Here is a 25,053-nt window from a genome sequence, read left to right as displayed (position 1 = left end):
TCGGGTTCAGGAACCAATCAGTATTTCTCACGTTGATGTTTCTCTCTTCCTCTCTCTCTCTCTACAATCAATAAAAACTTTTTTTTAAGAGCACATTCTGAGGTTATTGGGAGTTAGGACTTCAACATATGAATTTGGGAGGGACACAATTCAACTCATAACAGTACATCGCTGTCAATGTTTTCAGTGTGATCTAATAGAACAAATGCGTGATTTACGTTTTGTACAAAATAGGAAAACTGAAAAAGAAGTGAATTGATTTCTTTTAAGATGGTGGAACTCCACAAGAGCTAAAAGTCATATTAAAAGATGCCACTCTTTTACTCTGCCCACTAAACTAGACATCATCTTCATAGAATTATATCTTTGAACCTCAAAGTACGCTATTCTGCAGGAGCATAGTCTATTAGTCTTGGAGGAGACGCAGAGCGAGAAAGGGGTTTCTCATGGTTACCCAAGTAGAGAAAGAACCAGTATAGAGTCTACAACTCTTAACACCAATCTCATGTTCTTCCAATTACACTGTCACTTGCCCTTGTTAATAACTGCTTTTCTTTTGTTTGTGAAGAATAATTATGGCTACTCCAGAAATGTTACCAGTTTTTTTCTTCATGGTGGAAGACTAATTTTAAAAAAATTATTAGCATGTAGCTGATATGTTTGTCTGAAGCCTTTGATTGTAGCCACAAATATCTGTGTACCTATTTTGATCTCTAATTTTAGACTAAAACCTGTGATGATAGGAACTGAATTTGAGGCACCCCACACTTTCCCACATTCTTCTTAAGTCCGCACCTATGAGTAATCACTGGAAGGTATGGGCACCTTCCCTTTTCCTGGGAGCCAATTTTTCAGATGAATGAATTTTCACTCTGCCCCCAGGCCACATTTGCTGTGTTGTTGTAGATAAGAAAGATCCGTTTATCAGGAAATGTTGGTACACCTGAACTCCCCTTGCCTGTGCCGTTTTAGTGTTGCTGTGTATAAGACAGCTGATAATTTAAACTTGATTATTCCCCATAACACGATATCCGATTAACTCACGGTCTTTTGTCTTTTACTCCCATTTCAGCAAATTGATGGAGAAGCATTTCTGCTTATGACGCAAACAGACATTGTCAAAATTATGAGCATTAAGCTGGGCCCTGCTCTCAAAATTTTCAATTCTATCCTGATGTTCAAAGCTGCAGAGAAGAACTCTCACAATGAACTTTGAAGATGGTGAATTTTGGATACCATCAGCTTTCTGCTTTAAAGCTCATGTTTTATTCAAAGCACAAGGACAGTTAACTCCTCAGTGAGAAGTCTCCAAAACTCAGAAGAGCAATGCGATCAGATTATTTATATTCCTCCAGAGACAATATATATGAATTCCTATGAAAGTGCTTGAGCTTTTAACCAGGTACTGTCTAACAACAGTCATCCTTTGGTTCTGTTCACTGAGCTAAATTTATCTTTGTAAATCTTTTTGAGGCTGGGGGGGTGGGGGGAAAGGGAGGGCTTCATTAATTATTTATGGACAATGGGGGGCAGAGTATGACTTTTTGGCATTTTATAAACATTGATGAATTCTCTTTCATGTACACTGTTTCTTTTTCAATACTTTCAGGAATCTTTTTATATAATCAAATTTCAACCTAAACCAAAATAGTGTCTAAACCTGGCTAAGTTTAGCCAGTGGGACGGTTGGTTATCTGTATTGTTAATTCTGTGCCATATTTTGAATTGCAACATTATGCTAAGTATAACTTTGCAAGTCATGATATTGCCTAACTGCTTGTCATCGTTTGTTGGGGCCGAATAGTTGTAAAAATCACTTTTCCTTAAATCTTTGTTTTTGCTTTTGCACGTATTATGAAATGTTAAACAAATTACGTTCACCAGCATCTTTACTATAATTACCAAAAATCATGTACATAAGTAATGAAATTGAAAAATAAAATATATCAGCATAAATAACTTAGGTGATGTAGTTGAATGGCATCCGTCTCACCATCGTGATGCCCTGTGTGCTGGGCTCTTGTAGAGTCCAATGTCATGGAATATGCAGTTACATGGGGGGAGGGGGGATTGTAAGGATCTGAAACTATTTATGAGATTATCTTGAGCTTCTCTCTAATTGTCATTGAGGTGCTTTTCAGAGATCGGTGAAGGGCTTGTTCTGTCCATAGAAACACTAATCCCTAAGCAGCTCTGTCCCAGATCTTGCCTTGTCCTCCAAACCTGAAGGTGTTCCTTGAGGGCTGGCTGTGGAGAGAGGTGACTGAGAAGGCAGGGTGTGAGGGAGCAACACCAGCAAAGATTCTAAATGCTCACAGAACAGGGAGGCGACTTCCCAAAGCAATCACTCGAGAACCTCCATTTCGGAGAGATTCCTTTCTCTGTGGAACAGTTCACCTCACTATGTAAGCATACAGATGCACTTTAAATGAAAGCCCTTGATTACCTATACAATGATAGCTGGTAGTGTTTCTTTTGCAAGAATGCATTTCCAACAAAAAGGTAAATTATTTTATCAGCCTTTGGATGTAATTTCAGGATTGAACATTAATTCAAGGTCTCTCTTAAAAGTAGGAAGTAGGTTTGCAGCATGCTGTCTGAATTCTGGGCAAGTTCCACCCCTCTTTAGTTGCTCTTGTTTTTTTCTGGTGTAGAATTTCCTTTCCTGTCTCCCCCACTTCCCCCCACCCCCACCCCTCCCCGTGGAGGTCTGTTAGCAGTCTTTTGCCTATGTCATCATTCCAGGTAAAAACAGGGTTATGATATCTAGTGTTCCTTTCTTTGCATGAATCTGCTTAAACAAGTTTTGCTCTGTTAGTTTTCATTTCCTTTTTTTATGTTTTGTTCAGAATTTGTACATTCAAATTGCACTTGTTATATCTGACATGAATGAAATAAAATCTTAATTGCAGATACCTCTGTACATATGTGTGATTTTTAAGAAAACTTGTCAGTAGGAGGAGAGCATGAGAACAGGAACAACATCAACCTGGGACGGTATCACACGGGTACTCACTAGCTGTGTAAGGACTGCAGGATTGAGAATTGTTTGTCAAACTATGTCCCAGCCGATGTGAAGAGCAACAAAAAATTCAAAACTGAAATACATACATAGCCCATGAACACAGACAATAGTGTGAGGAAAGCCTGGGGTGGGGCAGGGGCTGAGTGGAAGGGGCAAAGGAGAGGGAAATATGGGACATCTGTAGTAATGCCAATAATAAAAAAAATTCTGTTATGTCAAGTAGGATTCACACCCATTGGGGATTTTTCTTTTCTGGTTTAAAGTCTATATAACAAAAAAAAGACTTTTAAACCTCACTGGATTCTAAGCAGCATGTTAAGATAGAGGCAAGGCGTGGAGCATCCTTAGAGTGGAGCAGTGTCCCTCAAGAAGGGGGAAACCTTTCCCCCATTCCTTCCTGGGGATACAGTCTCAGTCTTCACCGAGGAAGTCGGGGTCATGATGGCAGAGAAGAGCCTGGAAGGGGAGAAGCAGGCTAGGGTTAAGACACAAGGGAGGGATGGGGAATGTGCAACTGGATGGGACCTTTTCCACCTAAAGGCATTTTCAAACATTTCAGGGAACATTGTGCAAGCCCAGAGAGACCTGTCTGTAGAATGAAATACAGCCCCTGGCTGCCATTTTGCAACTTTTTGATTCTGGAGAGTCAGCCTCCAAGCAAAGCAGGGTTCAGTTAGTCCAGCAACATTGGAAATTTACCGAGTGGCCAGGCCGTGCTAGGCACTGGAGATAGGAGCACCACTGAAAGGGATAATAAAGCTTAAGTGAAACTGCCCTTATGGTCAGCTCACATCTTTGGAGCCAAACTTGGCCGCTGTTCCCATAGACCCACCGCCATCCCTTTGCCCAGCCTAAAAGAACAAAGAGGCTTTCCTTCAACTTCAGCCATAGACATTGCAGGCCTCCAAAGGGAAGGAAGCTTTAAGAACTTGAGAAATAAAACCGATTGTGAAATTTAAAAAGTGTGTGTGTGGGGCGGGGGGGCAGCGCTAATGGGGAAAATAAAGGAAAGTTCGTAAGGAACAAAGGCATATTCTAGTGAAAGGGAAGAAATGGAAACTGGAATAGGAGGTGGTTTATGGGAAAGTGACACGTGCTAATTTGCTATGTACTGTTCCTGTCGATTCCCGTGCAAGTCGTTAGTACGTGGTCATTGTAGAGTGGGCAGCTTCTCTTTCATCGTCTTATCTCACTGGCTTAGCATTTTAATGAACATCAGGAGAAACGTCTCCAAGCAATGGTCAGACCAAGGAGGCAGCCCACAGCCCCCAAATGTGCAGCTCCTGGGCATTAGACTTTCAAAGGTGGGCACATCGAGTTAAGAGCAAGGTCATACCCTAACCCAAAGACTTAGCAAATATGAAGTGTGCCTTTTAAAAACAAATGCACCCATGAAAGTGTAACTTGGACCCTGGTATTTCTCAAATCAAATCAAAATAAATAAACAGGCCCTAGCTGGTTTGGCTCAATGGATAGAGCGTCGGCCTGCGGACTGAAGGGTCCCAGGTTCAATTTTGGCCAAGGGCACATGCCTGGGTTGCGGTCTTGATCCCCAGTAGGGGGCGTGCAGGAGGCAGCCAATCAATGATTCTCTCTTACCATTGATGTTTCTATCTCTCCCTCTCCTTTCCTCTCTAAAATCAATAAAATATATTTAAAAATAAATAAATAAACAGCTCTTTAAGTATTATTTTATTACAGAATTTCAGAAAATTTAAGTATTTAGGATTAAAGACAGAAAGCATTGAGCCCTGGCCGAGTGGCTCAGTTGGTTGGAGTATCATCCTGTATAGCAGAAGGTTGCAGGTTCGATCCCCAGTCAGAGGCAACCAATTGATGTTTCTCTCTCATATTGATATCTCTCTCCCTCCCTCTCTCTAAAAATCAATAAAAATGTGTCCTCTGGTAAGGATTTAAAAAATGCATACATCTTTGAGACAAAATGATTTCCTAATTATCTACCACAACTCTAACTCAAACAATTTTTTGTAAAGTCTCGGCCGTCCCAGAGATCAATTCTAATACAGTATTTAGCATGCTATTAAGTGACCGGGTGTTGAAACCCTACTTCCTTTTCCTTTTCTTTCATAGAAGGAACGTAGGGACTGTGCATATCAAAAATCTGTGTCTCCAGGAAGTTGAGCGTTTGGGACAGTCGACTCGGACACTGGATCCCAAATACATGAAAGGCAGCTACTAGAGCAGCCAGGGCCGTAACACAGTCGTCCACTTTTGTGAGTCTTTCTTTTTCTAAATACAGAGAAAATTCACAGACATCAATGTTGAAAGGGTTTTTAACTTCTAACACGGGAGTGGACACTTGCACCTGAAAAAAAAAAAAGGGACGTGTAAAATAGCTAAATAATACAAGGTGTCTGGATTTATTATAATAAATGAGCTTGTTGCAAATTAGCATATTTGTAAAAGTGATACAACATACTTCCAAATAGACCACCATCCTGCTTTCAAATAAGAAGATGTGAAATGTCAAACCAGCGATCACTGATAGAGTGCATACCTTCTCATTCACGATGACAAAAAGGCTGGGATCATCCCCAAACACATCTGGGAGGAGTAAACATGTGGCTGTCATCTTCATATCTGTCAAAGCAAACATGCTTACAGTCCAAGTAAAATGACCTTTTCCTAACTGTTGTATAAAGCCAGTATAAAGCACCTGGATTTTTTTAAAAATCGTTACCGTCTACAGAGAACAAACAAGCCTTCTTAGATTGGTGTTTCACAACCATTTTTAACCAACATGTCCATCTAATAAACATTCAAGATCTCATGTTCTGTCCCCCAGATCTCTGTCCTTTTATCAAGCTCTACCTTGTAATCTAGATTATGAAATTAACAGATTACTGGTTCCCTAAATATACTTTATAGGATCAAGTGTCCTTTTTGTATTTATACCCCAACACCTCCTATTTGAGAAATTTTTTTTTCCTCTCCCATATGTTGTTTCACTAAATTTTACTCATTATGAAAACGGAACTTCAACCATCCTGAATTATACAGATGACTACGACCAGATAGCCCCACTCCCAGGCTTACTAACATTTCAACATGTCCTCATCTGTGTGCTGTTTCATTTTTTCTTGCAGCGCAATGTTGATTGGATTGTCCACCACTGAAAAAGAAGTCAGTATATTGTCTGAATAGGATTCCAAAACGTGCCTTGTTTTCTTATAAATATCTGTTCTTGTAAGAAGTTGAAATTCTTTGAACATCTGAAAGAAGAAAATGATATCAGATCACTAGAAAAGCTAATGAAAGGGAAGTAAGTAACTCTTTAGGATTATTTTAAACTTTGAATGTAGTTTAAAGTATATACCAGATATTTGAGTAGCTTTAGTAGAGAAGTAAAGATTTAGGACAGAGAAGGAGGAAAGAATGAAAGTCTGAAGTGAGCAGGAAAAGATAAGTAATGGACATGGCAAACTCCGACCCGTAGAATTAAAACTTTGGATGCAGACCCAATTAAATGGGTATATATGCATATTTTAGCTATTGAGGTTACCTAACTAAGATTAAGATTCTAGGATCTTACGTTTCTTTAGGTAAAAACTACATTGTTACGTTTTGGCAGTGTCCAACCAGAGGCAAAAAGAAGAAAACTTAGATTTTAAGAGGCAAACCTTGAAAAATACCAAAACTTAGTGTTGTAAGGGATCTTAGAGAAAGAGGAGAGCTTTAGAGACTCTAAGATCAGCTAGAAATAAACTGTGACAAGATATTTGAGTACAAGGTGAAAGCAAAACCAGTTTATCTTTACGGAATCCCGTTTTTAAAGCCACTGTAAGCACTTCCCCTCAGAGACTTCCACCATCACTGCCCACCTCCCCACTTCCTGTTGACAGGGAACTAAATCTGAAGGCAGCCAGTGCATGTCATTAGAAATAGGTCCCAGAAATTCTCACCAAATGGTCCTAGTTGTAGCCAAGGGGGCCTCACACACCCTATTGAGATTCACATTTGCTGCCTAGGCCTGTTTCCACTCCAAGAGGAAAGAGACAAATCAATTTGGACACTACAATCAGAGAGTATTATAAGCGAATAAAGGTACCTGATAAGGGCACTTCAGGAAAGGAAACATTTTAAGGATGTCCTTCAGAGGCGTTCTGCTGCCAATCAACTTCCTTCTTATTTGCAAAGTCTGGCTCATCCTCTTATCGATTTCCCTCCAGTCCTTGACTGTTTTCACATATTCTTGCTGGAACCAGCTAATATGTTCATCTACTTCAGAATCTAAACAAATAGCTTCTTCCTGAAAAATATTTTCAAAATATCAATATGTTGCATATTTAACATTTCAATTTTACCCTTCATGAAATTTGAATTATAGGCTGCATTGCACTCATTTTATATTTTATATAATATAAATCATATTATAATAATGCACTCAAAAGATGCGTATCATCATGTGTAAATTACACTTGGCATCGAACATGGTTAGCAAATGGACAGTCTAACTGTGAACAAATCAGGTAGCTAATTACTGTGGAATTATCTGTTCTCTTGATAGAGCTGAGTAACTTCATTTCCTACATACCCTTTTACATGGAAGTCTAGATTGTCCAGAAGGTTCACACTTAACAGGAATGCTTATTTCTACTCATTCAATTTTAGATATTATATTAGAGATTAAAATATTAAATAAATATTTATCTAATATTTTATATTAGATAAAATATTAAGAGATTAAAAGTTCTTAAATTAAAGTTTGTTATTGTTTGCATTTTTTTCTTTTTAAATACCTTTTTATAGTTGCAGGACCATGTCATATAATCCAAATTCAAAATAATCACAGTGAGTACTCTGTGTTGCTAAATCATTACACTGTCAATTATATTCACTGTACACTTGGGTACACTGGCTGGGGTGGGGTGGGATGGCTAAGAAAGACTCGACATATTCTCATTAAAAATCGAAGACAGCCCTAGCTGGTTTGGCTCAATGGATAGAGCATCGACCTATAGACTGAAGGGTCCCAGGTTTGATTCCGGCAAAGGGCACATACCTGGGTTGCGGGCTCGATCCCCAGTAGGGGGCGTGCAGGAGGCAGCTAATCAATGATTCTCTCTCATCATTGATGTTTCTATCTCTCTCTCCCTCTCCCTTCCTCTCTGAAATCAATAAAATATATTAGAAAGAAAGAGAAAGAAAGAAAGAAAGAAAGAAAGGAAGGAAGGAAGGAAGGAAGGAAGGAAGGAAGGAAGGAAGGAAGGAAGGAAGGAAGGAAGGAAGGAAGAAAGAAAGAAAGAAAGAAAGAAAGAAAGAAAGAAAGAAAGAAAGAAAGAAAGAAAGAAGAAAGAAAGAAAGAAAGAAGAAAGAAAGAAAGAAAGAAAGAAAGAAAGAAAGAAAGAAAGAAAGAAAGAAAGAAAGAAAGAAAGAAAGAAGAAAGAAACATCGAAGACAATCAGCTTTAAGAGAAAAGAAAAGAAAAAAATCCTTCTGGGAAAATTAGTTGAGAGGACACTCAGGTGAAACTACACTTGAATTAGTATTTTGACAAACTGTCTACCTGACCAGAATGGGAAGAGATGTTGCCTGTAAAAGATGAAAATGATGCTAAGGAGTCTAAAATGCTCATACATCAAGGCTTTTACAAGCCAATTAGGACAGCTTCAGGTAAGCCCACTCTCTGTGAGCATAGGATGACTAACAAAGCATAGAGCAAGTATACAAATTCCCAGGAAAATATAACTTAAAAGATTAAAAAGAAAATATAACTTAAAAGATTAAAAAGAAGATTAAAGAAGAGACTTGACTGGGGATGGTGAGCAATGATCACTTTATAATCTCTTTTTGCCCCATTTGACAGGAAGATCAAAACTAAATGCAGTTGCAACTTAATTCATCTTGGGCCTTAATGCATTCAATTCCCTGTGTCTTGTTGCAAAGCCCACTGCATGAGCCTTAGCAGGATTCATTTTAGAACTCACGCATGTCTGGGGGGGACTAGACAGAGAGGTGGGAGGGACAGGCCATAGTTTATGAAGAACTAAAGTGGTTCTGAGAAGAAACACAATGGTAAGTATACAAATGGGTTCAATGATGATACGTCAACAAAAGAGAAACTGCTATTTAGCCTTGTGTCCCTGGGGTTGATCTCTGACCCCATGGACTTACCCTTGAGTTCTAGTGCTAATTTTCAAATATTACTATTCATCCATCCCAATGAATTTTAGTGGGAAATGCATCATAGGAAAAGAAGGAAGATTGAATATGTAAAATGTTCATTTATATGGGAAATCTGATTTTAGTATACTGTAAACCGAATTTTTTGAGAAAACCAATTTAGGCATAATTATGTTCCTTTATAGAGTGACTTTTAATTTTAAGAATATAAAGAAAAAAAATATATATATATCTATTTCCTCATCTGAGGACATATTCATTGACTTTTAGAGAGAAAGAGAGAAAGAGAAACATCAATGTGAGAGAGAAACATTGATGGGATCAAACCTGCAATCTAGGTATGTGCCCTGGTCGGGAATCAAACTTGTGTATAGGATGATGCTCCAACCAACTGAGCCACATAAAAGATATTTTAAAATAAATGTATTTCTATCTTATTAAGATTTTAGTTTATATTGGAATATTGCAGTCAACATTTTTAAAAAGTTACACCACTAAATTTAGTTACCTTTCGTCTGCCTTTGTCTTTTTATCAAACAGCAGACATAAAATTATATTATCTTAACTAGCTAATGATTTGAAAATCTCACTGAAAATTATAGTAAAATATTTTAAATATACATATACCTTCATCTAAAAGTGTCCTTTATGTAGATACTGAAATGGATGGTTTACAAAATATTGCTTTAAAATATTACTATGTCCTCAAGCTTATAAATGTGTTAATAAAAATTGAGATGACCCAATGTAGAGAGCACCTTGGAAGGCACATGAGCATTTCTTTAATTATTGTCAGCTGAATCCAGTGGCGTTGGCAGAGCCACGTCCTGGAAACACACCTTGCCAGAGGCAGGAGTGTTGTCAGCCTGACCTTCAGCTCAGGTGCCAGGGGGTGGGTTTCATTATCTAAATCCAGCCAAGCACCAGGAAAAAACACGATTATCCGGGCCCACCCAGAAGTGATGGTTACAAAGAAGCCACAAGAATGCACATAATCTCCTTTGTCTTGGGCTTTAGTAAGACTTCCTGGTACTTTGCTGTATAAAATAAACACGCTGTATCAGCTCTGGGTCCCTGTCTCTCCATCAGAGGACAGTAGTCCCACCCGGCCCCAGCTTTTTCCTTCCATCTCTGTGTCTGTCTCTTTCTTTCATTTTCTCAATCCCCAGCAGCCCCTACTCAGGAACCGGATGGCTCTCTAGCCGGGCTGGACTCGGAAAAGAGAGAAATATTTACAACCCAATATGTTGCTCTATTAATAGCAAGTAAATATACCAGCTGAAGAAGAAAATAGAATACTTAACAATAAGTACATTTACTAACATAAATGTGTTTGTGGTGAAATGTTAGGATTTGCCTATTCAGGTTGGATTGGGTTGGAAATAGAATTGAGGGAGCATGAGATTTAGCTTCCATAGTTGGTAGTTTGAACATCTTCCCTAAGGAGTTCAATCTACTTTATTAGCAGGGGACATTTTTGTTTCTGAGGATATCTGGGTGCTGTGAGATAGTTAAAGAATATTGGCTTTTAGATAACTAGGACCCACGTGGACATTACGTATAGCAGACCTGCTGCTGAGGGAGGGATCTCCAGGCCCTTGCTGGTCCTCAGCCTGACAATCCTCACAGTCACTTGGGTGGTGTGGGATCCCTTCTGGACAAAGTTATAGAGTTTTGTATCCATGCATGTGGATTACCTTCCTCCTGACACCTTGAAACTACAGGTACCTAACCCTACAACACGAGTATTAAAATCTTTCTGTAGCAATAAGAACAGCAAGAACACAAGATGCATTTTAAGATGACAGGAAGATATTCAAGGATCCAGAATGTTAGTGATTTTCTAGTTTTTTTGAAGGTTGGAAAAGAATAAACATGAGATGTTCAATAACAAACTCTGCTCAAACTGGGTTCGGAAGATCTTTTTTGGAACTATTGTCATCACATTATTTGCTATGCAAAACACATATTTGTTGATTTCTGACCACACCAAAAGGACATCTTATTTTGTTTTAATGATTTCAAATGTTACTGCTTATTATCCCCAAATCAACCAACCAATCAATGAGTTGTCAGAACATTTCAAGATTCAGTCTTACTTTTATTTGGGCAATTTTCATTTCATCAAATCTGGTATCTGCAAGAGATTTCCTTCTCTGGCCTCTTCGATGTCCAAATTTACACTTATTTCTCATCACTTGTTCATCATCTTCTATGGGTCTTCTCACATATTTAAAGCGATCTTTCAGGGCTCGTTTCCATAAAAACTGTGTAAAATAACAAAACAGGAGATTTAAATAATACCACATAAACAATAAAACTTTTTATTTATCTAACACCTTTGGGCTTCAAATCTTTTCACATCACAGTAATAGAAACATTAACTCTATCCTTCCATTTACCCACACAACAATCTTATGATATTGCTATAAAAATTATAGTCCCTAAACTAAAAATATTTTTCCAATGACATATAGCTATTGAGTAAATATACTCGCTATTGATTTTAGATTCTTTAATTCCTAAAATTGTATAATTTTCACCTTATTCTTCTGTCTTCATAAAGTTCTCCACTTTAAAAAAAATATATTTTTTCAATTACAGTTTACATTCAATATTACTTTGTATTAGTTTCAGGTGCACAACATAGTAGTTAGACAATCATACACTAATAACAAATGTACCACTCTAATGGGAGATATTGAAAATGGGGGAGGATATGCATGTGTCGGGGCAAGGGGTACATGGAGGGAAATAATTGCACCATCCTCTCAATTTTGCTGTGAACTAAAAAAATAAAGTCTTTTTTAAAAAAGATAAAGGAGCAGAGAGAGAGAGAGAGAGAGAAAGTATCAAAAAGAGGAAAGAGAGGGAGGGAGAGAGCACGAAACTGATTAAAGGAGGATGAGACATAAAATTACTAAACAATGCAAGGCAATTATTTTATTTTATTTTTTTATTGATTTCAGAGAGAAAGGGAGAGGGAGAGAGAGATAGAAGCATCAGTGATGAGAGACAATCATTCATCAGCTGCCTCCTGCAGGCCCCCTACCGGGGATGGAGCCTGCAACTCGGGCATGTGCTCTTGTCGGGACTCGAAGTAGGATTTTTCAGTCTGCAGGCCCATACTCAATCCACTGAGCCAAACCAGCTAGGGCAAGGCTATTATTTTTAAAAGGCAGAGATTATAAAACGGTCACTTACAAAGCCACAGCCGTCCTCGTCCAGGAAAGGGTGGGCCTGCAGCAGGGCGTTGACCACATCGTTATACTGCTGGGTGCTGGGGTACCTGTTCAGTGCAACAGGACATGTTTCATTCCAAGCTGCCCAATCCCTTCCTTTACAATGAGTCTAAATTACACTCCCTTTTCTTCAAATCTTTCCATATAACAACGGAGATATTCAAATATTGGGCAATGTTGGATTTATGACTGATATATCATCCAAAACCTGAAAAGTGTTGGTTCCTAATAAATGCTAGTTTACTCTGACAGTAGATCCTCCCCCAGAGCAACCAGCCTGCCCTGTAATTACTCACAGTGAGCCTTTCAGATACTTGGTCATGTCAGCCTGGAGAAACTCAATGATCCTTATCCTCATGCTGTGGTCGGGACACTTCTGCTCTGCTAACAGGCATCTGACGTCATAGGGAAACTCCGGTAAAACATAGGACTTTGTCCACTGCAAGGCTTTATTCCTTGCTAGAACATGTTTCACATTTCTTCTGTTAAATAGAAACACAAGGAGTGAAATCTCATTTCAAATATACCTAAATTATCCATTTTCTACATCCTGAGAACTTCTGATATAAAGCACTTTCCTGAGACCTGAATATATGGAAGTCATCAATCCGTCTTCCATCCATTCAGCTACCCACAAATGTTTGAAGCTCATTAGGTATCTCCATTTTCCTTCCCTTTGCACACTTGTAAGTTCGGGAGGGGGGGGAGTCATAATAATATAGACTTTGAATAAAGCCTGAAGTTGGGAAGAATATTATTCCATCTATCTTGAAGAAACAATATGTAGCACATAGCTCAAAACTGAATAAACAAAAAGAGTAAGTTGCAATTCAGCAGTAAGGCATAAATAAGTCTTAGCAGCTAAGAAAATTCCTCTAATTAATTTATCCTGCTGCTGTTTATAGCGAAATATAAGATCAACTTAATTTAGTTGGTCTTGGCTATTTTAAAGGTAAACTTAATTTCTAAGTAAAAAACAAGTATGAGAACCTGGCCAGTGTTGCTCTGTGGTTGAGCATCAACCTATGAACCAGGTGGTCACGGTTCAATTCCCGGTGAGGGCACATGCTCGGGTTGTAGGCTCAGTCTCCCATGGGGGGCATGCAGGAAGCAGCCGATCAATGACTCTCTCATCATTGATGTTTCTATCTCTCCCTCCTCCTCCCTTCCTCTCTGAAATCAATGAAAATATATATATTTTAAAAGTATCAGATACTCTGATTTCATTCAGATGAAAGTTTCTACCAAACATTATAGAAAACTATACCTACAGAAGGCAGATCAGCAGTTGCTTGGGGCTGGGGGTTGGGAGAGAAGATAGGATGCAAAAGGGAACAAGGGAATTTTTTAGGGTAATGGAAATGTTCCAAAATGGATTGTGACCAGGGATGCACAACCAGATAAATCTGCTAAAATTAACTGAGCTGTACACTTTAAATGGGTGAATTTTATGTTATATAAATTACACCTCAATAAGGCTATTTATAAAATTAAGTATCAGAACCACTTTAAAACTTTAAAGTTAGTGACTGATCATTAAGTGTGTAAAAGAAGACTCTATAGTAAAATTTCCAAGTAACAGGTACCCAGAGGCACTAAGTAGCTTTCAATCCACTTCACTCATAAGATTGATTGGAATGAAAGTAAAGGAATAAAGGCAAGTAGAAGTCAAAAAACAGAAAGAGTTCCCAAATTAGCCTGAGTAGGTTAATTTTCTGGCACTGCCATGGAGTCCTTACTAGTCCTAGGAAAATTGACGAGGTGAGACGAGAGTTGAAAGGTCAGGTTCCTTACAGTGGTTCTCAACCTTCCTAATGCCGCGACCCTTTAATACAGTTCCTCATGTTGTGGTGACCCCCAACCATAAAATTATTTTCGTTGCTACTTCATAACTGTAATTTTGCTATTGTTATGAATCATAATATAAATATCTGATATGCTATATGTGTTTTCCAATGGTCGCAACCCACAGGTTGAGAAACACTGCTTTAGAATGTTAGGTCGTATTTCCTAAGAATGCATGAGATACAATGAAACATGGGGAATAAAGAAAATAGGAGAAAGCACTCTCCTCTCTTTTTATGATACGCTCCCTCCTTTTTTTCCTCGTTGGCAGTCAGTATACCAGTGGTGAAAACATGTCCTAGCTACAATAAGCACACCGACAATTTAACACCAGATTCAATACAGAAACAGGTCATTTCCAGGGTCAATCTGTGCTTCAACCCAAACTATTTCCCAGTATGTTACTCTCTCATTTCATTCATTCAATCAATATTTATTGCAGCTGACTATATCGCAATTACTCTCCCACAATCCCTATTTCCATTCTCATTAGCACTGATACTGTTTGTTTAGGTCCCCAGGTGAATCTAATGCTATAGTCAGTGTTGCCCTGCTCGCTGGCAGAGGATAGACATAGAGCCTCTAACAGCATCTCTCACCATTCCAGCCACTGTTTTCTCTGCTGAGATCTCTCACTTTCCGAAAGTACTTACTCCAAGCAGGATCCCCTGTGCTTTTTCAGGTGTTTGCACATTTGCATTTGCTGTTCGTTTGCTGTGAATGGCATTCTCTCCTGCCCCATTTTCCTTCAATGAATTTCTAATCACCTTTCAAAATCCTCCCTCAGTTTTTGTGAAGCTTCTCCCCAGAGACCTTCTCCACACTCACTTTCCTGAAAGCCCTATTTCTCCCTCTTCTATGCTATTTCTGTGCCCGTGAGTTTCTATTTCTGCATATTTGCTTAATATTGCCATTACGAGCTTACTAGTACACACCTGTCTTATCTACAAGACTCTGAGTTCCCCCAGGCAAGGACTAAATTGCATCCCCTGCCTGCCACTGTCTAAATAATACCTAGCTCATGGTGTATATTCAGTAACTTTTAGACTGAACAAAATGGGAAAAATAGATTAGAAATCAAGCTCACTTTGGATCTCTCTAAAGACTTCATATGATATTTATAGAAATGGACAGGAGTCAGAGAGTTATTTATCAGTAATGCCAGCCCAATTTCCCGGACTCTACAAGTCCTGCTTGCCTGGGTCCAAAGATATCCTCCACTGAACAAAATATCAATTCTGTCTTAGGAAGCCAATATTCCTCACTCAAACATCATCTAGTCAAAGTCGAAGGGAATATATTTCATTCAATTAAGATGAGACCACAGAAATACTTCTTATTTCTGTTCTTTCATGTGGTAAAGGTTTGTTGATCACCTACTCTGTGCCAGGCATTGCAAAGGTGAATCAGACTGGTTCCTCACCACCACAGCCTCTCCCCTCCCTCCGAGCGCTGGACCTCTGGAGGACATAAAAGTGTAGGAAGTAAAAAGAGGAATCCCACATCTGACTGGAATGGGTACTGATGGAATGGGCTGGTCCATTTCATCAAATCTTCTCTTTATTTTGTGCTGGATAAGATGCTCACATGACTGCGGTGCCCTCATCTGAGCTGTGTGTGGGATAGTGCCTACATACAATCCATCACGTGTTGACCCATTGACATTTGCCTTACTGAGTATAGGCATGTGGGTGAGGTCATTCTCCTACATTCTGTAGCAGTAACCAGACCCCCCCCCCCCATAAATCCTCATTAAAACAATTTTTAAATATGCATGAAACCATGACTAATTTTATAATTATGCCCAAAGGCAGAAGCAAAACACCTGCACACATTTAAAGTTCCAGTGAAGTGTTTTTTAAAGTAACATTTAGGAAATATCTACCTATTTATCTGATTTCATGGTTTATTTGGTACTAAAGGGGAAGTGAAAAGTTTTAAATAGTGTAGATGGAAAACAAAAATATCACTGCAAAAAAAATCTTTTCCCTACGGATCACCAATACATGCTGAGTATGAGACATTGCAATTCTTCCATCAAGGGCACTTTAGCTTGGCCGGCATGGCTCAGTGATTGAGTGTTGACCTATGAACCAGATGGTCATGGTTCAATTCTAGGTCAGGGCACATGTCTGGCTTGCAGGCTCGGTCCCCAGTAGGGTGCATTCAGGAGGCAGCCAATCGACGATTCTTCTCATCATTGATGTTTGAATCTCTCCCTCTCCCTTCCTCTCTAAAATCAATAAAAATATAGGAAGGAAGGAAGGAAGGAAGGAAGGAAGGAAGGGAGGAAGGAAGGAAGGGAGGGAGGAAAGGAGAAAGGAAGGGCTCTTAAGCAATGCAGTAAAAAGCACAATATCACCTATCACTGTAAAAAACTGCATTGTGTCTCAGTACCCTAGGATCTCATCCATGGGGACACACAAGCTTCTACTAGAGGTTATTCAAGAGGCAAAGTCAGGTGAACATTGTGCCTCTAGAACAGTGATGGCGAACCTATGACACGCGTGTCAGAGGTGACACGCGAACTCATTTTTTTGGTTGATTTTTCTTTGTTAAATGGCATTTAAATATATAAAATAAATATCAAAAATATAAATCTTTGTTTTACTATGCTTGCAAATATCAAAAAATTTCTATATGTGACACGGCACCAGAGTTAAGTTAGGGTTTTTCAAAATGCTGACACGCCGAGCTCAAAAGGTTCACCATCACTGCTCTAGAACCTTCTTTTTCTTCTTGTCTGCAAAGTATCTGGATGGAAAGCACATTCATTTTAGGGAACATATGAAAAGATATCACAAGCATAATGACTGCCATCTTGTATGATGTGATAACAGCTGAACTTTAATATGTTATCTCATTTGGACTTCAAGGACTACATATGCCAGTTCCCATCCTATTGTGCATAGGCCACCTGGAAGGCATTTTGGAGGAATCAGGATTCAAACCCAGGGGTGTGAGAAGACCCCAAAGCCAGCTCTTGATCCACCATTCCTTCCTGCCCCCATAGAGCAGTTGGCTTTGTAAAAGCCCTGTAGCTAAATGCCATCAACTTCCTAGCCTATTATGTGTGAGTGACTTATAAACTCCTGGAGTTTAACTCTGTTAAAAAGTTAGCATATTTAGTATGAATTGTATCAAAAGATCTAAAAAGAAATAGAGACTAAAATATTTATCCTGCCCCATGAAACATTCATGTTTTCATTGGCTCACATATCCTCCGTTCAATTTAAAAACTCCTGCTTAGTCTCTGTGTGCCAGGGACTGTGCCAAATCTGTGTTTACAATGACAAAAAAGGCCTGGTCTTTGTCTTGGAGGTGCTTTCAGTCTAATGAGGGACTACAAACTTTAAAGTCATCAATTTCATCATCTAGTTTTACGAGTAAAGCAAAGATTCTGTGCATAGGAGACCGGAGTCCTTGCCTGGCCTGGAACGTCAATGAAGGGGCTCCTGAAAGAGAGATTTTGAGCAGAACCTTCAAGGATGAGCAAGTAGGTAAAGAAAGGCAGCAACAGGGCAAGGCAGTCATATGCCAGCCAGTCTGAGGTGGGCAGAGCAGCACTGAGTACTAGGATAAATCCATCCTCATAGAGAGAAGCAAGGGAATGAGGTAGATAAGAGAAGCAGGACAGAGATTGGCATGGCTGTCACATGGCTCCATCAGAGGAGGGACAGCTCTACCCCTGGCTTCCCCTGATGCTAGGAAATGCTTTTCTTACAACAAACTCTCCTTGTCTTAAATTACAGTGGATTTGTGGTTCTCGCACCCAAATAAAGGAGGTCATTTGTAGACATGTTAACTCTGAAGTGCTCATGGGTAGAGATGGGCAGCAAGGGGTCAAATGGATTAAGGGAGGATTTATGATTAGAAAGATATGGCAGTATTCGGCTCTGGTTTTGAAACCCTCCACTTTCCATTTCTGAGCCAGTCCTCGTTTCTCCTCCCCTCAGTACTAGTAGGTGCTGTAAAGACCGAGAAGCACCACGAAGCACGAGGCTGCTCCTTTGACCCTATGAAACCACAGGAGTATCCTGCCCTGCCGGTGTCACAGGCCCGCGATGAGGATGGAACGCCATCCGAGGGCTTAGAAAAGAGAACAGGCCTGCATGAACAGAAGGCTGCACCCCCATCTCCCGCTGGCAGCAAGTAGGGAGAAGGAAGAAGTCCAAAGGAAGGAGGAAACGCTACTTGGAGCAGTGCTGTGCAGACGGGCACTCGGAATGAGTGCCTTCCATGTGCTTCCACGGAGCTAGCACTGGGCAGGCATTCTCTATTTTTAATGCTCACAAGAGAACCTTGAGGAAAGTATCATTATTCTTCCCACTTTGCAGATGAGAATACCGATTCACAGTGGCTCTAGGGACCGACCGCTGGGACTAATGATTGTTTTCCTGTCTCTGCTCACACCTGAACACTTACAGAAGGGACTGGCTACTTTTGGAGGCTTTGTGGTGAAAGGGGTGCTTGAGAACCACATTCCTGGGTCCGGTTCTCTAGGTCTATAGTTGTCCTTTGTTCCAATGTAGCCCATATGTTGAAATATTACACCATCTAAGTCCAGTAGTATCCCCTTATTTGCATAGGATCCCTTCCAAGGCCCCCAGTGGATGCCTGAGACCATGGGTAGTACCAAGGAACCATATATATAGACTCTGGGGGTTTTTCTGTAACTATGATAAAGTTTAATTTGTAAATTAGGCATAGTAAGAGATCAAAAACAATAACTAATAATCAGAACAATTATAACAATAAAATAAGGGTTATCTGAACACAAGCAATACAATATTGCCAGTCAATCTAAAAACTGAGATGGCTACTAAGTCACTAAGGAACAGATAGACAGTTGGACACTGGACATAAGGATAATTTACATCCCAGGAGGGATGGTGCGGGATAGTGCAAGATTTCATTACACTACCCAGAACACTGCAATTTAAACTTACGAATTGTTTATTTCTGGAATGTTCCATTTAATATTTTGGATAGTAACTGAAAACATGGAAATCAAAGCTGTGGTTAAGGGGGGAATTACTATATAAGGAAATGTTTACCAAAACACCTCCATCAGGGATAGTCAAGTTAAAACAACAACCACAAAATTCAGAACAAAAACAGACTCCTCAAATGGCACATTCTAGCTACAGGACATTATTTTGTGGCTACTGCCTATCACCCTGGATCTTCATCACTCGATAAAAAAAATTCCCTTACAGGAAAACAAAATTTTCACTTATGTGAAGTCTCATTAAAAAAAAACACAACAACAAATATTATATCATTTGGCTTTAGATGTTTAGAAGTTGGTAATCCCACCTCTGTTTCAGTACTCTTTGGTCAATTAGTCTATTATCAAGGTTTTCAGCTGGATAGAAAGTTGGCATCTGCTCCCCTTGGTTGGCTGGACTGGAGGACTGTTTATCCCTGTTACCAAGAAAGAAGAGGTGGGTGAGGAACTAGTCAACGGGAGCCTCAACCACTGACATCACAGAAACTGTGAAGGTAGGTGGTAGCTCATAGTTAACATAGAATCTGTGTCTACTTCCAAGATCCACATTAGTCATGACTAAGAGAACGGAAGGAAGGACCCTCTGGGGTCATCTCACTCAGTAGTTCATACATACCAGGAGACAGACGGATGCCAGTTCACAATGCTATTTTCACCAATTGGTCATATTTATAATGGTAGCAAGATGATATGTTCCTTTAAAATGACAGTAATAATAAAATGTACCTTCATTGGTAGGAGGAGAAGGAGGAGAAGGAGGAGAAGGAGAAGGAGGAGAAGAAGAAGAAGGAGAAGAAGAAGAAGAAGTGCCAGTTTTTCAACTTTCTCTTCAGTGATTTTTCTTCCAGTTTTAACAAGAGCAACAAACAAAAACCAGCTGCAAATATTCCTATTATAGATTGCTAACATTTGCCTAAGTCTGAGTAGGATGCTAAAGTCCAGATGTGGCCTACAAATCCTTTTCAAAATAACATACCAGGCAACCATTAACCATTAAGAGAAATATGCGCTCAAGTTGAAACCCTGATCTTGAATCCCTGGTCTTGAATGCCATTATAGACTCTTTAGAAGGAGTCTTAAGCATCATTTATTCTATCTGCTTCATTTTACAGTTGAAAGAAAAGCCAAGCAACTCTCCAAGGCTATATGGGTAGCTAATATCAGAACAGGTATTTGAAATCAAGTGTTTAGCTACAGGGTTCTTTCTGCTACACCAAGTTTCCTACCTTTATTAAGCACTTCTAGAGAGGTTTTAATTAAATTGCATATTTTTGTGCCTCTTTCTATCATGATTCCTATGTGACAATATATTTGTCAAGTGACAATATATTTGACAATAAGCAAATAAGCTGACAAACATTTTAACCAAATATAACTACTAAGCCCAACTGCAACTGTGGTTTTGCACCAGAATAATTTAACCTGAATACAAGACAACACAATCCTTAAAGTGAATCACCGGCTTATTGGGTAGAGTGTAAAAGCCCCTCATAAATCCCTGGACAACCAGTGTTCCAAGTCTTGGCTCCATTCGAAAAAGATTTCCTAACCAGTTTAGCAATGCCTAATATCTAACACAAGACTATTTCAGTCTAGGATAAGAAGAGATTTTTCTCAAAAATGATGATACTCCTACCATCAGTGTGAATAACAGGGAGTTAGGTACTGAATGACTTTTCACAGCCCACAGAAGAAGCTGCAGGAATGTCAATATTTAGCAATCAATCCAATTCAGTGGTAGAACCAGGAACGAAGCCCAGATTTCCTGGCAGTCCAGTGGTTCTCATTTACTAGAGAACATTATAAACGGATTTGCAGTGGAAAGAAACAAGGCTGTCTGTGTACTTCCAAGTTGTGCTTAACGCCATATCAAGATTCCAGTCAACGGAAGAGAACTTCCAGCTCAAAGTCCAACTCATCCAAGAATGCCGGGAATTCACTCTGAGCTCTGTTTGAGGTTCTCACCCTCCCATTGCTGGAAGGAGTGAAAGCATGCAAGGGGGCTTCATCAAAAGTCACCTATGAAGAATGTGCTTTTGCATAGATATGTCAAAACGTGTAGAATCTCCAGACTAACTGTGGACCATCCCTTCATGCCTACCCATCCCCCTCCATGTCCCAAATGTCCAAATACTCTAGAAATCAAATTACTTAAATGAGGTCTCTCTAACTTTGTATTGCTTATCAGAGAGCAAGACAAAAATGTCGGTTATTAGAGTTGTAATCTGAAAAAAACTGAAGTAAACACATAGGATGGATTTCAGCAAACATCACCATCCTATTTTTAAAATGAATGCATAATTGGTCTGCAGCAATTATTCAACGTTAAAAACTTTGCAAAAAGTCTCAAAATATGGAAAAACCAAATCAGGATGTCTGAAATGATCCGGGGCATAGATTTATACAATGAACATTTTAATTTTAAAGTTCCTGTTATCATTCCTTTTCCTTGCAAAAGTCAGTGATAAAGACAAACAAACAAATGAAAACATCCCTAAACCTCAAAGCCACCATAAGTTTTCTACATGATTTTCGTGGGATGCTACCACAGCCTTCAGCATTCCAAGAATACTCTTGAGAAACTAGAAATCCTTGTAGCAAAAGTGTTTAGCCAATTATTGTGAAGGCCTCTAGCAAATTATATGTAAAGGCTCCAGAAGAGGACATAAATTAGCCACTAAAAGGAATCCTTGGCAAATAAACACACACATAAATAAACAGAGCAAAGGAGCAGCAAAAATGCCTTTCCCAAACCCTGATTTTAAGACCTGAAGGGCAGTGATCCATTTCTACTCACATTGTATGTACATTTCAACTGCTTGTTACAGAGTTTTCTATATAGGAACTCCTGGCTTATAGGACAACCCTAACAATTGGAGTCAGTGTTTAAAAAGTGGTGCATTTTTAAAAAATGTATATCTTGATTCATAAAACTGTGCAAAAAGTGTTCTTTATGCAGATGTTAGAAATACTGTACACACAAGCTAGCTGAAAATGGTCACAATTTTCAAAGAGGTTTAACCCCAAATATCATGCATCGAAAATGAGGAATTCATGCAGACTTACTCTGGGGCTGCTGCTGCTTGTATGACCAGAGCTGGTGCTCTCGGGCTTCCTGGGGACTCCAGTCCTTGACTCCTCTGTTTATATTTTTTAATTAAATCCATCAGAACCGCCTGGTGTCCAATTTTTTTTACCAGTTGCTGAACCATCCGATCATTAAGTGCTAGAAGAGCGGCCCCACTTACTTCTTCCTCTGGGAAAAAGAAAAAAGAGAGTCTACATGCCTGCCTGGAAAAGCACTGGAAAACACGACATTCTGAGCAAAATATATATATATATTTCTGGTGTTACAAGGATCATCTACACTTGTCCTCTGGTGCTATAAAATGTTTTGTATTTTTAAAGATAGAACACTGATATTGCACAATTCCAAACTGATATCTAAGAAAGTACTAGAACATGGAGTCACAATAAAATAATATTTCTTCCACATTATCACCTTCCCATTTTTTATTCTTTCTTACAGGCACCATTTTTATAAGGAAAAAAAACCTTCTCAGGAAATTATTACCAATAGCACCTGCCACACAACATTTCAATACTTGTAAATCCAGCACTGCACAAAATGCCTGCTGCAGTATTTAAGGACACAAGTGGTATCAAATTATATCAAGTATGTATGTTATGTAACTCTTAAGACTTTATTTTATTTGAGTTCTTTTTGAAATATTACAGTCTCATGTGAATACTAGATCAAATACTAGATCATTTCAGGAAATGAAAGTTCCCCACAGCAGCAAGTCTACATCCCACTCACAGGCATTAGGCAACAAAAGCAATTATCAGCAACAAAGGACACCCAATATCTAGGCTGCTCAATTAACATTTTTTAAAAAAGTGTAAGCAACTCACCTTGAAACCTATGAACTAGCTCTCCTAAGTTTTTCTCCACCAACCAACTGCAGACCTGGTCAACGGACCAAGTTTCCATTGCTGTATCCTGTAAATAAATACACCTACAGAATAAAAGATCAGAGAAGGATTCTTTAGTTTTTCTTTCTGATTGTTGTTTTATTTTATTTTAATTTTTTTACCAACTGGCTCTCTAATCTCAGCTCCTTCCTTTGGGAGACTCTCAATTCTAAGCTTCTTTCAAATTACTGTTTTCCGAATACATATCTAAAAGATGCTAATAAAAATAAAAATTCTTTTTAAAAATGAGACCAATTTGAACCTATTTCCTAGTCTCGTTGCTCAAATTGCTCCACCTTCTCCTACTTTTTTTCCACAGGCATCCCTCAGCTGTACTAACAGGCAGCCACAGACTACTATGGTCCCCAATCCTCTACCATTAACACCCAGGGTTCTTCACAAAGAAAAGGAAGGTGTGAAATTCACCACTACTAGGCTCATCAGGAAGTGGTTGACATTTACAAAAGGGGTGGGCTGGGGAGGAAGGGAGGAAGGATCAGAAAAAAAGCCTGACAGAGATACTTAGTAAACCAAGACTGGTTAACCCCTTATGGCTCCCCAGCTCCAGAGAGAGTTTATAGCCGCTTTGGATTGCTTTGGGTTGTTAACAAGAGGAGGAAGTAGGAGCCAAATTTCTCAGCAGAATCTGTGTATTTCTTTCCCTTCTTCCAATTAAGAGTGTATTCCATTCAGCTCTAGAAACTTTATTAAACACCATGACGATTTTAAGATAACTAGGGAAAATTAATAAATTGAGAAATCATTTTTAAAAAATCTAGTTGGGCAGACTCAAAGTGGGAAAATTAATATACTAATAATTGTAAGTGAAAGAAGTGCATACAGAGTTTAAACTAATCCTTAACTATTGAGGTATGTTTGCATGCCACTATTCTTCCTTAACCACTTAGAAAAATTAAAACAAGTCTACCAATTTCAATAATTTTTTCCTACTTCCCGTAGACAGCTCATTCTCTTTTACTTTTTATCATTCAATCCAAATTATATTTAATGCACTGGGGAGAATTGGAAAAAAAAACCCAAAACATTTTAATGTTTTAATATTACTTTCAATTTCACCTTTCAATCAAAATGCTATACTACAGATTTACTTGTGCGTAAAGACAGGAGAAAGCTACTCTTAGAGAAATGGAATCATAAGGAAAGAAAAAGTGTTTATTAGCTCATATCTTTAAATTTGATTGCTAGAAGTTCTCTCAGTTCATACTGTAGTTTTCATTTCTGTGTATTTGAATTTCCGCATCAGAGAGTGGTGGAAGGGAAAACATTTACCTTTTATACTTGACAATCTGAAACGATAGCAGCCTTCAAAATCACTTCCTAGAAAACAAGTCTAGTTCCAAGTAATGAGCCACATTCTCCTAAGTATTCACAAACGCCAAGTTGCAGAATTGAAAACAAGGGTTAAGCACAGAAGAACGCCTCAGAGAATTGCAGCCTGGGTTTAATTTGCTCCGACAGCAGTGGCCACAGCACTCCTCCCCTAGGCTAAGCAGCGAGAGCAGGGTGTGAAAAGTCATTATTTGCGAGACTGGGGTGTAAATTAAAACTCACACCTTCCTGTCACACTTCTGGCTTCCTTGTGAAGAGTGGGGTTTCGTAAAAGAAAAGAAAGAAAAAAAGAAAACAATTCTCTAAACTCTGAGATTAAAAGGTATGCAGAGCAGAAGGTACTGCCCTACAGCCATCCAGGATAAATGGAAATTTGAGGGGAAAATAAATTCAAAAATAAAATGAGTACCTGGAAACCCTCTCATATGTTTTAATTTCCCAAATTTCTGCCTAATTCTACT

The 25,053-nt window shown here is 39.0% G+C and overlaps 2 protein-coding genes across 12 annotated transcripts in view; one reads left to right on the top strand and one right to left on the bottom strand.

Moving 5' to 3' along the window:
* The window catches only part of L3MBTL3 (L3MBTL3, histone methyl-lysine binding protein), an 86,541-nt gene extending 83,626 nt beyond the window's left edge, over positions 1-2,915 (top strand). For all 11 annotated transcript variants that reach the window (XM_023759139.1, XM_023759138.1, XM_023759142.1 and 8 more), the window contains one exon: positions 1,073-2,915. In XM_023759139.1, coding sequence (XP_023614907.1) covers positions 1,073-1,216 — 144 coding nt within the window. In that variant the 3' untranslated portion in view covers positions 1,217-2,915. The remainder of the gene's footprint in view (positions 1-1,072) is intronic.
* Positions 2,916-5,066: 2,151 nt separating this feature from the next.
* On the bottom strand, positions 5,067-23,276 carry SAMD3 (sterile alpha motif domain containing 3). The gene is made up of 10 exons (XM_023759127.1): positions 23,183-23,276; positions 22,332-22,523; positions 19,576-19,687; positions 12,708-12,893; positions 12,374-12,458; positions 11,269-11,436; positions 7,095-7,295; positions 6,087-6,258; positions 5,544-5,626; positions 5,067-5,351 (listed from the first exon to the last, which is right to left on the bottom strand). Exons 1-10 carry the CDS (start codon positions 23,259-23,261, stop codon positions 5,067-5,069), a joined length of 1,563 nt encoding a protein of 520 aa, XP_023614895.1. The 5' UTR covers positions 23,262-23,276.
* Between the last annotated feature and the right edge of the window lie 1,777 nt (positions 23,277-25,053).

The sequence above is a fragment of the Myotis lucifugus genome, unplaced genomic scaffold (genome assembly GCF_000147115.1).
Source record: "Myotis lucifugus unplaced genomic scaffold, Myoluc2.0 scaffold_150, whole genome shotgun sequence".
Lineage (NCBI taxonomy): Eukaryota > Metazoa > Chordata > Mammalia > Chiroptera > Vespertilionidae > Myotis > Myotis lucifugus.
The sequence above is the reverse complement of the archived record's forward strand: the minus strand, read 5'-3'. Positions and strand labels throughout refer to the sequence as shown.

Excerpts from the sequence above, each read along its gene's own strand:
- SAMD3 (XM_023759127.1), bottom strand. The coding sequence starts at position 23,261 with ATGGAAACTTGGTCCGTTGACCAGGTCTGCAGTTGGTTGGTGGAGAAA. Across the intron at positions 6,259-7,094 it reads TCCTGAAGTGCCCTTATCAG|ATGTTCAAAGAATTTCAACT; the intron begins GTACCTTTATTC and ends TTCTTCTTTCAG. Across the intron at positions 5,627-6,086 it reads AGATGAGGACATGTTGAAAT|ATATGAAGATGACAGCCACA; the intron begins GTTAGTAAGCCT and ends TTGCTTTGACAG.